General features: G+C 38.2%; 1 protein-coding gene across 6 annotated transcripts in view; it reads left to right on the forward strand.

The window, feature by feature from the left end:
* LOC115213379 (CUE domain-containing protein 1) overlaps positions 1-15,359 on the forward strand; it is a 211,946-nt gene extending 196,587 nt beyond the window's left edge. For 3 of the 6 annotated variants that reach the window (XM_036504019.1, XM_029782326.2, XM_029782341.2), the window contains 7 exons: positions 2,916-3,458; positions 5,035-5,239; positions 7,312-7,383; positions 11,635-11,760; positions 11,879-11,951; positions 13,697-13,808; positions 14,375-15,275. In XM_036504019.1, the coding sequence (XP_036359912.1) occupies positions 2,916-3,458; positions 5,035-5,239; positions 7,312-7,383; positions 11,635-11,760; positions 11,879-11,951; positions 13,697-13,808; positions 14,375-14,464 (1,221 nt within the window). In that variant the 3' untranslated portion in view covers positions 14,465-15,275. Of the gene's footprint in view, positions 1-2,915; positions 3,459-5,034; positions 5,240-7,311; positions 7,384-11,634; positions 11,761-11,878; positions 11,952-13,696; positions 13,809-14,374 lie in introns of all 6 variants that reach the window. The other 3 variants (XM_036504029.1, XM_036504032.1, XM_029782334.2) reach the window with 2 other exon arrangements.
* The last annotated feature ends 177 nt before the right edge of the window (positions 15,360-15,536 follow it).

A 15,536-nucleotide genomic window follows, 5' to 3' on the forward strand; every position in this document is an offset into this window, starting at 1 on the left:
GTAATGCATCACAGTCTGGCCAAAACTTCGAAGTCACTGTCAATACTAACCTTGTTAAAAAAAATAATAAATGTGTGTTCTACAAAAGCAGAGAGTAACCCATCGGGTTAATGTGAAATTGTTTTTATTAATACTGAACATAGAAACAAGCCCTAACTTTATATATGTATGTGTATATATATGTATGTATGTGTGTGTGTATATATGTGTGTGTATGTATATGTATGTATATATATATATATATATATGCATGTATATATGTGTGTATATATGTGTGTGTATATATATATATATATGTATATATATGTATGTATATATGTATATCTATATATGTATATGTATATCTATATATATATGTATGTATATGTATATATGTATGTATATATGTATATTTATATATGTATGTACATGTATGTATATATATATATGTATGTACATGTATGTATATATATATATGTATGTATGTATGTACATATATGTATGTATATATATATGTATGTATGCATGTATATATATATATGTATGTATGTATATGTATGGATGTATATATGTATGTATATATACATACATATATACAAGCAAATTACATGTGTGTATATATTTCAGTGTCTCTAACCAATTGCCAATTATGGGCCCCCTAGGGAATAGTTTAATTAATGATGATGAGAGATAAAAAGAAATTCAGGAATAAACAGTCTGAAAATTTTTTTATTCTCGGCTTTGTTGACATTATCAAGAAATCTGAAAATATGTTTCACACAAAACCAAAGCATTTGAACTTCTTCAAAACTCCATCTCTTCCAAATTATATTCTACTAGCAGTATCGCCCGGCGTTGCTCAGGTTTGTAAGGGAAATAACTATAAAGCATTTTTAGAGAGTTATAGCCAAAAAATAGAAAAAAAATGATGGTAAATTTTTTTTGAGAGTTAAAAAAGGTGGAGTTGCGTCCCCTAGACGGTCTGTGGTTTGGATTTCTGATTCTCGACCCCATGTCGAATTTATCGATTTTTTTTCAGAACTGGGGGAACTTTTCAAAATTTTCGCTGCGTTAGTTTTGAATTATGACATTGGGCTATGTGTGTGTCAAGTTTCATCAGAATCGGTTGAAAGCCGTGGTCAGGGTGAGAGTACAACCTAACAGACACACAGAAACACACACAGACAAACTGCCGTTTATATAGAGAGAGATGATTTTAATTCCCAACCATGGAATATTCTGTTTTACAAGAATTCAGAGGCCCCTAAATATGGGCAATGGATGATGCTGTCCCTTCTTTGACTAAGCTACAAATATCCCTGACCCACTCCTAGGGGTCCTAGGGCATCCAGCTTTAGAAACCATGCCAAAACTGACAATTGGAGCTCAGTGCAGTTGTCAGTCCTTGTCAAACTGTCCCAACCCATACTAAATGGACGTTAAATGACGATGATCTGAGGAAACTACAGATACTCCATGTTGGCAATTGATGACTAAACAGTTCAAAATTATTGGGTTGTCTGGAAAACTCATGCTGATTTTTAAAGGAAAGAAAATGGTCAAATACTTGCCAGTACATTCTTAATCAACCAAATATGAACTATTTTGTTGCACAATGCGTCTTCATCATTCCTTTAACTTGAAAATACCCTCTTCCCAGAATTGAGGTGGTTTCATGGCAAAGAATTCATCAAGGTCTCTTTTTATGTCATCCAAGGAATTGAAACTTTTACCATTAAGACTATTCTGCAGAGACCTGAATAAGTGGAAATCCGAAGGAGCAATATCTGGTGAATATGGAGGGTGAGGTAACGCATCCCAGCCAAGCTGCAGCAATTTTTGTCTGGTTCCTAAAGCATCACGTGCTGAAAATGAACTTTCTTATCTTCCATTTTAAAGGGTTACAGAATTAACACAGGTTATAGGAACATAAACCTTCTTCCATGAAAAGATAGCTTAAACTGTGCTCCAAATGGAGGTGTAGTCAAACCCTATTTTATGGACTCAACCATGTTCTAAAATAAGACGAAAGTTAAGCTACTATAAATTGGCACAAACTTTCCAGACAACCCAATATAAGAATAACTTGGGGTTCTCCCTGCGGTTGTCTCAGATATGACTGAGAAGATTTATGTCTATAATCTTCAAGATCTTTGTTACTCACTCGAAGAAATTCTAAGATAATAAGCTTCTGTATAATTGCAGACAACTCTACTTTAACCCTTTGGCATTTAAACTGGCTGTATCCAGCCCAAATATCCTACCTGTTTATCTTCAAACTGGCCTGATCTGGCTTCACATACGTACCCTATGTTAGTGTAAAAATAAACACTCGCATCATCAAAATCTTGATGCTATGAGATAATGCATTATTTGTTGAAAACAATGTGAATAAAAAAAAGCATTACATTTGACAGAATAATCTGAGTGCTGAAGGGTTAAAATCACACACTGCTGTCTTAACCCCCCCCCTCCCCCCTCAGAAAATATTGAATAATGAAGATAAATAAATGATGGGGTGGCCACAGTTGAAAAATATATTTCATTATATGCCTTTTTAATTAGGGCTGCCTTGAAACTAAACGACAGTCAGTAATTAAGTCAACACTTGATTGAAAAATTATGTTCTTCACTATGATTTTCTATTTATTAAACTATATTTAACCCTTTTCCATATTTCTGTTGAAGCACACCCAATTTGTTTCAATTAATTTCATCATAAAGACTATAATAAATTAACTTATTTATTAAGCTGTTGTTTGGGACACAAATTAACATGAAATTTTGATGAAGGTTTTTAATTTGGATTACTTTAAAATAGGAGATCAGTAGAACTAGAGGTGGACCCAGGTAGGTTGAGTTGAAAGGGTTCATGTCGGTTTCTCATTTTGACCTTTCTTTTACATTTGTTGTTTTTTCTCTCTCATTTCAAACAGCGTCACACAATCTCTGGTATTTCACCAAACAGCACAAAAATCCAAGATTCACCTCCTTCATATTCAGAAGCCATGCGGCTGCAACATTCTTCACCATTAGCTGGTTCCCATGGAGCAACGTTACCAATGACGTGGCGTCACTCTTCACTCCAGCAGCTGCCTCCTACCCCACCAAGGGGCCCTCATAAACGTAGTTTATCAGCCTGTGGCAATTTACTTGATATAGATCTACCCAATCTCTCTCTTAGCCCAAATCTCTCATTGCCGTCGTCCAATACAATTCCTAAAACATTTTATGGACATCCTAATAAACCTATTTCGACTCCTTCTGGAAGAGTCTATCGCAATTGGAACCCACCTATGCTAGGGACTTTACCAGATGACTTTCTCCGCTTGAACTTACCGATTAGACTCCAAAGAAACAGCACACCTCCACCCCCTCCACCACCACTTTCACACAAACATTCATCTCCTACAAGAAGTCTTGATGCTAATTTGAATTCAACTCCACAAAGAAAAAGTTACCGACCATCAAAGACAATGGTAAGTGGATTGGTTCTTTTGTAACATATTTGGAAACTAATTAAGATATGAGTGTTAATACTGGATTTAAGATTAGATGTTAACAGTAGATGTCACCACTGGATGTTTATAGTGGATGTTGGTTTCAGCCCACAAGCTTAGACCAAATATTTTTCCAGGCGATAACAATTCTAGAATTTATATATTTTGTTTTTGTATTTGGTTTGCAAGATTATTGATTATTGAACTTGTGTGTTGAAATGGATTTTATTGTATCTTGGGTGGTCATTGTGCCAATAACAAACACCTGCACAGGTTCTGTTTCACTTCTTTAACTTATATTTGTCAATGGGTTAATTACTTAACCAATTAACAAATTGATTGTTTACACCCCCTCAATACTACTTCTCCTCTAACAGTTGAGGGGATTTGTCTTACAAAACACTTGATGATTCTGTCAATGCAGGTTCTACATAAAAAGTACCAACATTTTATACAGGTCTGCCAAAGTTAGCAAACAAAACCTATATCATATTAAATACTAAAAATAATTGCTCGTAACTCTGCTTCCCAGTCCATGACACCACTTTACTTGACATAAGAATTTTTTTTTGATAAGTAAATATCTCATGAATATTTAGTGTGCCACATAAAAAGTACTGATGCCATGTAAGAGGCACTGGTGTTGGTGCCTTGTAAAAAGCACCCAGTACTTTCTGTAAGGCGGTTGGCATTAGGGTAGGTGTCCAGTTGTAGAAAGCATGCCAAAGCAGACAACAGACCTTGGCACAATCTTCTGGCTTGCCAGCTTTGGTCAAACCATGTCAGCATAGAAGGAAGATGCTAAATGATAATGAGAGTTAATTAGTTAAGCTTATCAATGTCCCTTCATTGTCATTCACACTTACATCAATGCTGTGTTTGCTTCAAACAGACCTGCAATAGAGTGAAACAGAACTTTTTATTCTTGGCATAATGGATCTTCCAAGACACAGCAACATATATTCTTTTCTACTCGAGGCACAAGGCCTGAAATTTTCGGGGAAGGGGCCAGTCGATTAGATTGACCCCAGTACGCAACTGATACTTAATTTATCAAGCCTGAAAGGATGAAAGGCAAAGTCGACCTCGGCAGAATTTGAACTCAGAATGTAAAGACAGACAAAAAAACGCTTAGCATTTTGCCCGGTGTGCTGTTTCTGCCAGCTTGCCACCTTTACAGCAACATGTACCAGACTCTCAGATGTTGTCACATATCACTGGTCACAATGCGCTTTGCATTGCTTTAGCTTTTGAATGATGCCAGTCTGCTGGTTAGGTGAGCCATCCCACATTCCTCCTAATTGGAAGACTGATCTGACACAGGGTGAGACATTTACAGATGAATGGAGTGGAGCAAAGTGAAATGAAGTGTTTTGCTCGAGAACACAACATACCGCTCGGTCCAGGAATCAAAACCACAATCTAGTGATTTTGAGTACAACACCCTTAATCACTAGGCCATGTGCCTCCACATATTTATGTAATTATTGATGGTGATAAAACAACAAAAATTTCTACTTTCTGTTTACATTTTTCTTTCTTTCTTAACTTTTAGATTATTTCAACTCATGAATTTAGCAAAAGTATGTTGGAGCAGAAACTGAAGGAAAATGAACGGAGACGGCGTTCAACTAGTCAGGATATTGACCCCGAGCTTACTCAGTACTTGGCCGATGAACACTTAGCTATTGTGATACAGAACAGTGAATTTCTTCAAGAGTTGCGAGGAAATGAAGATTTTATGAAAACTCTTGAGAAAGGTATTGTCAAAAATTGCTAAATATTTGCGACTCCTTCGAGTTCTTGTCTTGAGACACATGAAGTTTGCACAAGAAGGAGGTTGTAAGTTGCAGGAGTAACTTGGTGTTAGAAGTTTGAAAGCAGGTCCAACCACATAGTTTCCCGTTCAATCCCATTGAGTAGCACCTCTGGCAAGTGTGTTCTACTATAGCCCTGGGCTGACTGATGCCTTCAAAGGGATTTTGAGAGACAGAAACTGTGTCAAAGCCCATTGTGTGTGTGTGTGTTCCCCCACTACTTGGCAACCATTGTTGGTTTGTTTATGTCCCTCATAACTTAGCAGTTTGGCAAAAGAGATAGATAGAATAAGTGTAAAACTTTACAAAAAATAGGTAGTGAGGTTGATTTGTTCAACTAACCCTTCAAAGCATGCCCCAGCAAGGCCATAGAACAAGTAAAAGTTAAGATACCATTTCTGGTAGTGTGCACTAGTGTAAGAATTTCTCTTTATTTTTGTTATGTTCTTCTTTGTCACCAACATCCAAGACACACCTGATGTAGTATTGAGTACCACTGGTGCTGCTGCCTTAGCGAGACAATTGCCAGAAGTTCTAGGAACCTCGGTTGATCAGGGTTAACCCTGTGTCTGTATACGCAAGCCTTGGCTGAGGTTGTTGAAGATTGGCTGTTCCCCATACGTGTAAGTCTCCCCTCTTCACACCACTAGCATTGTCCAAAAGAAAGGTTGCTGTTTCAGCACCATTACGGCTTGGTACCAGTGATATCACAGGTGTTGCTTTTGAAAGACAAAGGCTGGAATGGTCACTGCCAGGTACCACGTTTGCTCTAATGTTTCTGACATTCCACTGGATTCTATTTTTTACTTTGGATCATCAAGTTTAAATACAACATCCAAAGAGAAACATCATGGCTGATTTGCTACTATTTTGATAAAGATGTACCATTATTTAATTCTTCCTGAAGGTATACTGGGGGGATGGCTGTTGGTAGGACAGTATTGTTTATTTAGTTGCTTCAAACCAAGAAGGCCAGTGGCACTGATGTCATTTCTTCCATTACACTCCAGAACTTGCCCCTCTATTCATTGCGCTCTTCTTATTTCTTTACTATCCACAAGGGGCTAAACACAGCAGGGACAAACGGATTAAGTCGATTACATCGACCCCAGTATGTAACTGGTACTTATTTAATTGACCCCAAAAGGATGAAAGGCAAAGTTGACCTTGGTGGAATTTGAACACAGAACGTAATGGCAGACAAAATACCGCTAAGCATTTCGCCCGGTGTGCTAATGTTTCTGCCAGCTCACCGCCTTCATTGCGCTCTTCTGTCACATGTCTCATGTCTGAGGTTCAGGCAGAGCAAAAGTATTTGTAGAATATCTAAGATGTGTATTAGACTGGAACGAAGCCTTCAGAGGAGGGCTGCCTGTCAGGGGTTGAAGATAAACGTAAGATCTCCACTGAAGGGGACGGCTTGTTGTTGTAGCATTCTTTCTTGAATGGAAATGATTTTAATTTTCTTTGAATTTTGCACAAAATGATCTTTGTGAGTTTAGAGATGAGGTTCCTGCTAAAAAAAGTATCAACTTGGTTAGATTTAGTTGGATATTGTACAAATAATTGTATGATTATCTTTTACTTGCCTCAGTCATTAGACTGTGACCATGCTGGGGCACGGCCTTGAAGAATTTTTAGTCACTGGACGATGACAGGATAAGAGGGAGCTTGCACTCATGTCAGTTTGCAGTGACTACCTTTCTGGTCCCTTAGTGGCTGAAGAGGAGATAACCTCTCCGAAATGCATGCATTCAACAGTCTGGTCAATGGGCGCTGAGAGAGACTTGGTTTGTTTACACCTATTTGTCAACAGCGAGAAGTTTTCTCCATGACAAAATGCAGTGAATGGCTATCTTATACATTCAAATATACCTCAAGCATATTTAAACTAGTAACCAGTTTGTATCAATATTTTTTATCCCCTTCTGGCCTTGTGCCAAAATTTGAAATCAATATTTTTTTTTATCCCTTTGCAAAGCAAATGATCTGTGATGTGTCCACTTTGATTATAGATCGAATGAATGCAGCGGCTTTTGAACCATCTGCTCTATCTCAGCCGTCACCGACTGGACCAAAAGAAAGTGGTGAGTTCTCTCTATCTACATAGTGTGTGGCATTAAAATAACGACCTCCAGACTTCTTTATAATCACCTTGACCAACCAGTCTGTCAGGCGTCCATTTGACACCACTGGTCACAGCATGCTGTCCACTCCTCTCTGGATCGCGCCTTTCTCATCCACGTGATCCCAATCGTCCTCCTGAAATTGTAATTCCACTGTCGTGTAGGCCTTCCAAGTGGTCATTTCCGCTCGTGCAGGTACCACTTGACAACTGCATGGTCCACCGATTATCGGTGATCCGAGCGATGTGTCCAGCCCATCTAAACTTGCTGCGTGTATACTCTGCGATGACATCCCTCACACCGGACTTCTCTCTGATGACCTCACTGCTGCTATGCTCTCAACGAGATTCCAAGCATTGACCTTTCCATGGTCCTTTGAGCCATTACCAGTCTCTGCTCTTCTCTCTTTGTTGTAGCAGTGAAACATGACCTCCAGACTTCTTTATGATATAAACCATTTATTGAGCCAATTTCTGCTGGTGTTCTTCGTGTTAGAAATAACAGCTGAGTCTTTTCCAAATTATGCTCTGTCTTTAAAAGGTGGGATGGTCATGACTAGAATATCTTTGTTTACTCATTTCTTGGATCAGGGCTGACCTGATTTAACAACAACAACAATAGCTGCTGTTAGAATTATTAACCCTTTTGATATGATTCCACCTGAGACTACCTTTGATTTTGTGATACAAACACTTCACATTTTGAGGTTAAAAACCTGCCATCGAAATTTCATGTTTAATAATGAGTTATTTTATTAAATTATTCATTATTTTTGAAATTAATTATGGTTACAAAAGGGTTAATGAATGATATGAGAGAGAAGCAAAAAAAAAAAGAGAAATTTATATTTGTTTCTTTTCCTTTGCAAATGTTTTGTTTCTCCATCTTTATAGATTATCATCATCACCAACTTTTCTGTTTTTGCATGAATCAAATGGAATTCATTAAAACAGATATGCACACACACACATTTAGTGCAGGCATTGTTGTGCATTTGAGAAACTTGCTTGCCAACCATGTGGTTTTGGATTCAGTGCCATAGTGTGGTACCTTGGGCAAGTGTCTCTTCTCACAGACTTAAAGCCAACTGCAGGTTTCTGAATGGATTTGGTAGATGGAAACCAGAAGAAGTTTGTCGTGTGTGTTTGTGTGTATCTTTGCCTTGACATCACATGACAGTTGTAAATGAACATCACCAGCCGGGGGGGGGGGTATTATAACGGTCAGTAGCAGGAAGAGTATCTGGCTGTGGAAAAGCTGCCTCAACAAATTCCATCTAACTCAGGAAAGCATGGAAAATGGATGTTAAAATGATTATATATATATATATATATATGGTGTAGGAGTGGCTGTGTGGTAAGTAGCTTGCTTACGAACCACATGGTTCTGGGTTCAGTCCCACTGTGTGGCACCTTGGGCAAGTGTCTCTCTACTATAACCTCGAGCCAACCAAAGCCTTGTGAGTGGATTTGGTAGACGGAAACTGAAAGAAGCCTGTCGTATATATGTATGTGTGTATATGTTTGTGTGTCTGTGTTTATCCCCCCAACATTACTTGACAACTGATGCTGGTGTGTTTACTAGGCTTACAAAGAATAAGTCCTGGGGTCGATTTGCTCGACTAAAGGCAGTGCTCCAGCATGGCCACAGTCAAATGACTGAAACAAGTAAAAGAGTATATTCACAATTTAGGTTAGTTGAAATATGTTTGTCACATATTTCAACTGCTAAAGGCAAATGCACTGCAGTTATTGTGGAGAAAAAATTTCTCTTATGGTAAAAAAGTGTGAAAACACCCCGTTTGTTCATCTATCAGGAATCTGAGACGTCGATGTTTCGAGTTTGTTGACTCTTGACGATCAGATGTACCTGAGAGGGACAACTCTGAACGAATTGACAAAGCTTATAGCTTTATATATAATTCAGCCAACACATTGACTGAATTGTGCTAGTAGATCACTAGTAGATCCACGGTAACTGCAGTGTATTTGCCCTTAGCAGTTGAAATATGTGACAAACATTTCAACTAACCTAGATTGTGCTCATAACCAAACACTGCTTAGCGCATTTACTCCGATTTATATCATCATCATCATCATCGTTTAAATGATGATGATGATGTGTCTGTATATTGAAGTCTGACGTATTGTAGATAGCTTTACATGACTGAAGAAAGACCTCGTTTATTCTGTAATCTTTGTACATCTTTCAGTTTGACATGGTCTCAGAAATGCCTTTTCGTTATCTCATTAACTTGTAATAATTATCAAACATGGGATTAAAAAAGTTGTGATATTGGAATATTTTATGAATTTATTTTATTAAATTCCTGTGTTAAAGATATTGTTCTATTTCAGGATGGTCATTTTTTTTCCTTCTTCCTGCCAAATAAATACTCTATATGTTCTTATTTTATCTTATGTCGATTGTTTGGAAATCTTTTGTCACACACCTGTGACCTCTTCAATGACTCTTCCATCCCATGTGTCCCCTCTGGTTCTGTTTAGTCCATTCTGTCTTTCTGTGGTGTGTATCCTTATGAGGCACAGGATAAGGATACGCACCACAGAATAGGCTGAACAGAACAGGAGGGGACACATGGGATAGATGAGTTGCTGAGGAGGTCACAGGTGTGTGACAAAGATTTCTGGACAATGGACAGGAGATAAAAGAAGAACAATAATAAACAAGTGCAGAACAAATATATAGTGCATGTGTTTATTTGACAAAAAAGTGGAAAAAGAACCGTCCTGAAATATAATAATATTTAAAAAAATTACTATTTGTAACTCTCACAAGGAGAGATATTCAGCAACAGTACTTTGGAGTAAAGATTATTTGCCAACATAACATGGCACTTCTGGTTTAGGATGAATGTTGTTGTAATTTGGCCCCAGGAGACATCATCTCCAGCTGGCTATACGACACTATCTGTGTCCTTACATTTTCGAACAAGGGAATTTGGCAGCGCTACCTCTAGCCGAACAATTATTCTGTGCTGATGAAGGGAAATAACCCAGAAATCGCAATACACAGATATTGTTTTGAGCTGAGTGGGGGTGCTAGATTCCCTTGTTTGAAAATATAAGGATACAGATCGTGTTGTATAGCCAGCTGGAGATGATGTTTCCTGGGGCTAAATTACAGCTACATCCATCCTAAACCAGGACTGTCATGTTATGCTGGCAAACAATCTTTAACCAGAATATTTGTTTGTAAATTAAAGAATGTTTATGGTGTTGGATATTTGTTCTTTTGTTTTTGTTAGGAATTCCATTCTGAAATGAGGTGAGATGTGACATAAAGTGTAATGTTTTTAAAGAACACACATTGTGGAGCAGGGAACATGGTTGATTGTCTTGGAGGTTTTTGAAAGTTGTATAAACCTGAATGCTTTGTTGATTCTCCACAACCAATATGGTGGGGTCCAACAGGGCTGAGGACTGCCTTGAGCTCTGCTCTATGCTCACTATGGCTGGGTGTCCTTCTTAATGGCAGCCACTTTACAGTGTGTAATGGGGACATTTTACATGGTTGCCAGCATGAGTGAAGTGAGCGACTTTGATCAGAGACACAGTGTGATGCCTGGTTCAGGAATTGAACTTCTGACCTTGGTCTTGAGCCTAACATCCTAACCACTAGGCTTACATGCCTTTACAGAAAGTGTTAAAAGTATTATCATTGTTTTAATGTTCACTTTTCCATGCTTGAATGGGTCAGACAGAATTTGTTGAGGCAGATTTTCTACAGCCAGATGTATTTCTTGCTACCACTCCACTCAGTTTCTAAGCAAAGTAATATTTCCCCATGTCCAAACACAGAAGATTGAAAATGAACATCACTTGTATGATGGTGACACTTGTGTGCAGTTATCATGTGACTTCAAAGAAAAGACACACACGACAAGCTTCTTTTAGTTTTTGTCTACCAAATCCTCTCACAAGACTTTGGTTGAGCACTTGATAGAAGACACTTGCCCAAGGTACCATTGTGATTGGAAAGCACAAATATGAAGTGGTTTGTTTTCATTTCATTATATGAACCACTGTGCAAGGTATTGAACTCCTAGTATTACTTTTAGCAGTTTTGGATGTTAAACTTCAAAATAGTCGACTGGAATATTCATAATTTGGTCATATTAATTCTTGTTACAACGTAAATAGTTGTACCTTCCAATTTCCATTGATGTTTTGTTGTTGTTGTTGTTGACAGATATTGAGGGCTATGGTCATGATAATCAAGAGACCTTGGAAGCTTTCCCATTTAGTCAACCACTCCCCTCCTCCTCTGTTGATGAGGATGCAGAACTGCGAAGCCAATTAAAGCACATGGGACGTGGTAAGTACCTTTTCCCACTTTCAAGATTCTTTTAATATAAACCTTTGTTACTTTGTCAGTCTATCTTACGTTAAAATCTCTCTCACTTCTCTCCTTGTTTTTTTTTGTTTTATTCTAGCTTCCAGAAAACAGTTTGTAACTCTAGCAAGGAAATTCTTCTCAAGACGGAAAAAGAAATCTTCTCGGGACATGTATCCTTTGATGTTATTTTGTGTGAACTTCTGTGCATTTATAGGGAATAGAATTATTTTTTTCTGTTTTTTTTTTATGTCCATTTTTCAATGCTAACATCATCAGATTCGACAAATGTATCACAGCATTCTTGAAGTTTTCCATTGGAAATTGTAGTTGAGACACCCATGCCGGTGACACGTAAAAAGCACTGTCCGAATGTGGCTGATGCCAGTGCCACCTGACTGGCGTCCGTGTCGGCGACACATAAAAAGCACCAACCAATCGTGGCCATTTGCCATCCTCCTCTGGCTCCTGTGCCGGTGGCACGTAAAAAGCACCCACTACACTCATGAAGTGGTTGGCGTTAGGAAGGGCATCCAGCTGTAGAAACACTGCCAGATCAGACTGGAGCCTGGTGCAGCCTCCTGGCTTCCCAGACCCCGGTCGAACCGTCTAACCCATGCTAGCATGGAAAACGGATGTTAAACAATGATGATGATTTGGTCCCACTGTGTGGAACCTTGGGCAAGTGTCTTCTAATATAGTTCCTGGGCCAACCAAAGTCTTGTGAAGAGCTGCCCAGACTCTGCATCTGTTTTGGCATGGTGTCTATGGCTAGATGCCCTTCCTAATGCCAACCACTTTACAGAGTGGACTGGGTGCTTTTTACCTGGCACCAGCACCCATGAACCTGCAAGGTTAGGAATGCTCAGCTGGAAAAGGATGCAGGGGGACAGTCTGTATGCAAAGACAGCCATGCTTTTACTGAGCTTGATGTGTCTTTTCAAGCACAGCAAACTGCCAGAAGTCTCAGACCCCTGTCATCCCCTCTGTAAGTCTCAATGTCTGTAGATCCTTTCTCACCACTTCATCCCACGTCTTCTTGTGGGTCTACCTTTTTCATGTGTTCTCTCTACAATTTGAGATCAGCAACCCTTTGTGCAGCTGTCTTCATTTATATGCATTACATGGTTGTACCAGCACATCTACATCTGATGCCTCGCACACCCAATTTTTCACTCAAATCACACTTTGTCATATATGCACATTGACATTACCCATCCAGTGGCGCATGCTGGCTTCATTTCTTTCAAGCCTTCACATATCCTCAGTAGTCACAACCCATGTCTCACTGCCATGTAGCATAGCTGTTTGCATGCAGACATCATACAATCTGCCTTTTACTCTGAGGGAGAGGCCCTTCATAGCTAACAGAGGTAGTAGCTCTCTGAACTTTACCCAGCCTATTCTTATTCTGGCAGCTATGCTTTCAGAACAACCTCCCCAGTTACTAACTTGGTCAGTTAAGTAACGGAAACTGTCTACTACTTCTAAGGACCCCCACTGACATTTGAGGGAGTTTATTTTCTGTACATTCCTGGTATTTGATGTTCCTGTACATCCGCCACTATGTAAAAGACTACTTTCTTTGTTAGTCCTCCAGTGATACCACTGCACCTCTTTTGTGTCCATGGCTTGCACTGGGTACACTTTACAGAGTTTCTCCCAACACCTTTTCTGCATATTGAGCAGGGCCATCTACCTGAAGGATCTGTGGTTTGTCTGTTTTTCTACTTAAATATTTAAGTAGAAAAACAAAGTATTGATATCATATTGAAAATTAATAATTAAAACACTGTGGCAGTTTGTTTACTCGTTAGAAATATTGTCAGGAAAAGGTGAAGTGAATTGAAATGACATTCAAAAATGGTTTGGTCTTAGGGTTTGTGTGCAAACAAAATATTCCTTAATGTCAATTTAGCCTTGGAGAAAAAATTGCTCCATCAATGACTAATCTTTTGGAAGACGAAGAACAACCAGAAGATGACCTCCCTGCAGCTTTCCTTGAAGATAAACCAGTTTTTGAACCATTGGTTAGTATCATTACGCTTTATAACAACGATGTTTTTTTTTTTTGTTTTTTTTAAATCGAAATCAAACTCGGTGACTGGCATCCGTTGCTAGTGGAGCGCTAAGAGTACCATACGAGTGAGATCGTGCCAGAGCAACAAGCTGGCCTTCGTGCCGATGTCATGTTTAAGCGCACCATTTGAGTGTGATCGTTACCGCATTGCCTTACTCGCACTTGTGCTGGTGGCACATGAAACATTTGAGTGAGGTCGTCGCTAGTGCCACTGGATTGGCTCCTGTGCAGGTAAAAAGGACCATTTGGGCGTGGCCGTTGCCAGTACCACCAAACTGGCCCTCGTGCTGGTGGCACGTAAAAGCACCCACTACACTCTTGGAGTGGTTGGCGTTAGAAAGGGCAACCAGCTGTAGAAACTCTGCCAGATCAGATTGGAGTCTGGTTCGCCAGACCTCAGTCAAATCGTCCAACCCATGCTAGTATGGAAAGCGGACATTAAAAGATGATGATGATTTTTTTTGTATTATATTTTTCTTACATTCATTATTAAATTTTTAACTTTGTCTTTTTCAGCCGGACACACTGCCTATGAACAGAACAAATCAACGCTTCTCACAAGCAATGTCAAACCATACGCTCAACAGACGTTCTGATATTGTCTGAAAATGAGTTCTTTGCATAAAAATACTCCAGATAAAAAAAAAAAAATTTTTTTAAAACAAAATGTACTCTGACTTTTAAAAAAATAAGCCATCTTAGGGCAATTGATAAAAACTTTTACATAATAATGTTCTTGATTCATTGAGATTACAATTGACATTCAACTGGGTGTGCAATCACATACATACACACACACAAATATCTGCTTTTCTGCCGACATATATTTTTAATATAAAATGCGTGTTTATAAGTTTTAAGAGTACATATGTACATGAGTGCGAGTGAAATCGGTGTGCATTAATGGTCACAATTTTACAACTTCCCTGCAGTAACACACACACACACATGTGCATTTGTTTATTTGCATTAGATTGCATATATTATATATCTCCATCATAGGACAAGCATATCCTATGCAAATCATATGGTTGTTAACTGAGAAACTGTAAAAAAAAAAAAAAACCCCAAAAAAACAAAAAGTAAACATTTCTTCACTATATCAATGAGGTGGTCATGTTTACTTCATTGCCTCTAATCCTTCCTCTGTTCTTCAGATCATCAATTAGAAACGAGATTTGCTGATTAGGCATTATTTTTATTTTCATATGTAAACAAAAATATTCTTTATTGGTTCATACTCCCATTTTAAAACAGTATACATACATACACACACATATATATATATACACACTCACACACTTTTCATTTTACAATTTTGTTTTTAAGTGTCTAAAGTAGGAATTTTTTTTTCCTAAATCGTTAATGAAATACAATCTTATACCTCTATAATTTTTTTTTAAACTTGGGAAATATTGCGAAAAAAAAAAAAAACCAAAAACTTTGCAATCATGGATTTATTTTCCATATCTGCCTAACGAAAGATTCGATAATAAATTGGAAAAAAAATATATATAAAAAAAAATGTTTGAATCCATCAAGGAAAACATTGCTCTCCTAATTTTGAGTTTGCTTCAGCCATTGTGCCTCTCTTTCTCTCATCAGCTTTTAATCATCTCTCTCTGGTTATTTTATTTCTAATCTGGAAGTTGTAAACATTTGTTTTCACTTCAGCTCC

The sequence above is a fragment of the Octopus sinensis genome, linkage group LG1, assembly GCF_006345805.1.
Source record: "Octopus sinensis linkage group LG1, ASM634580v1, whole genome shotgun sequence".
In the NCBI taxonomy this organism is placed as follows: Eukaryota; Metazoa; Mollusca; class Cephalopoda; order Octopoda; family Octopodidae; genus Octopus; species Octopus sinensis.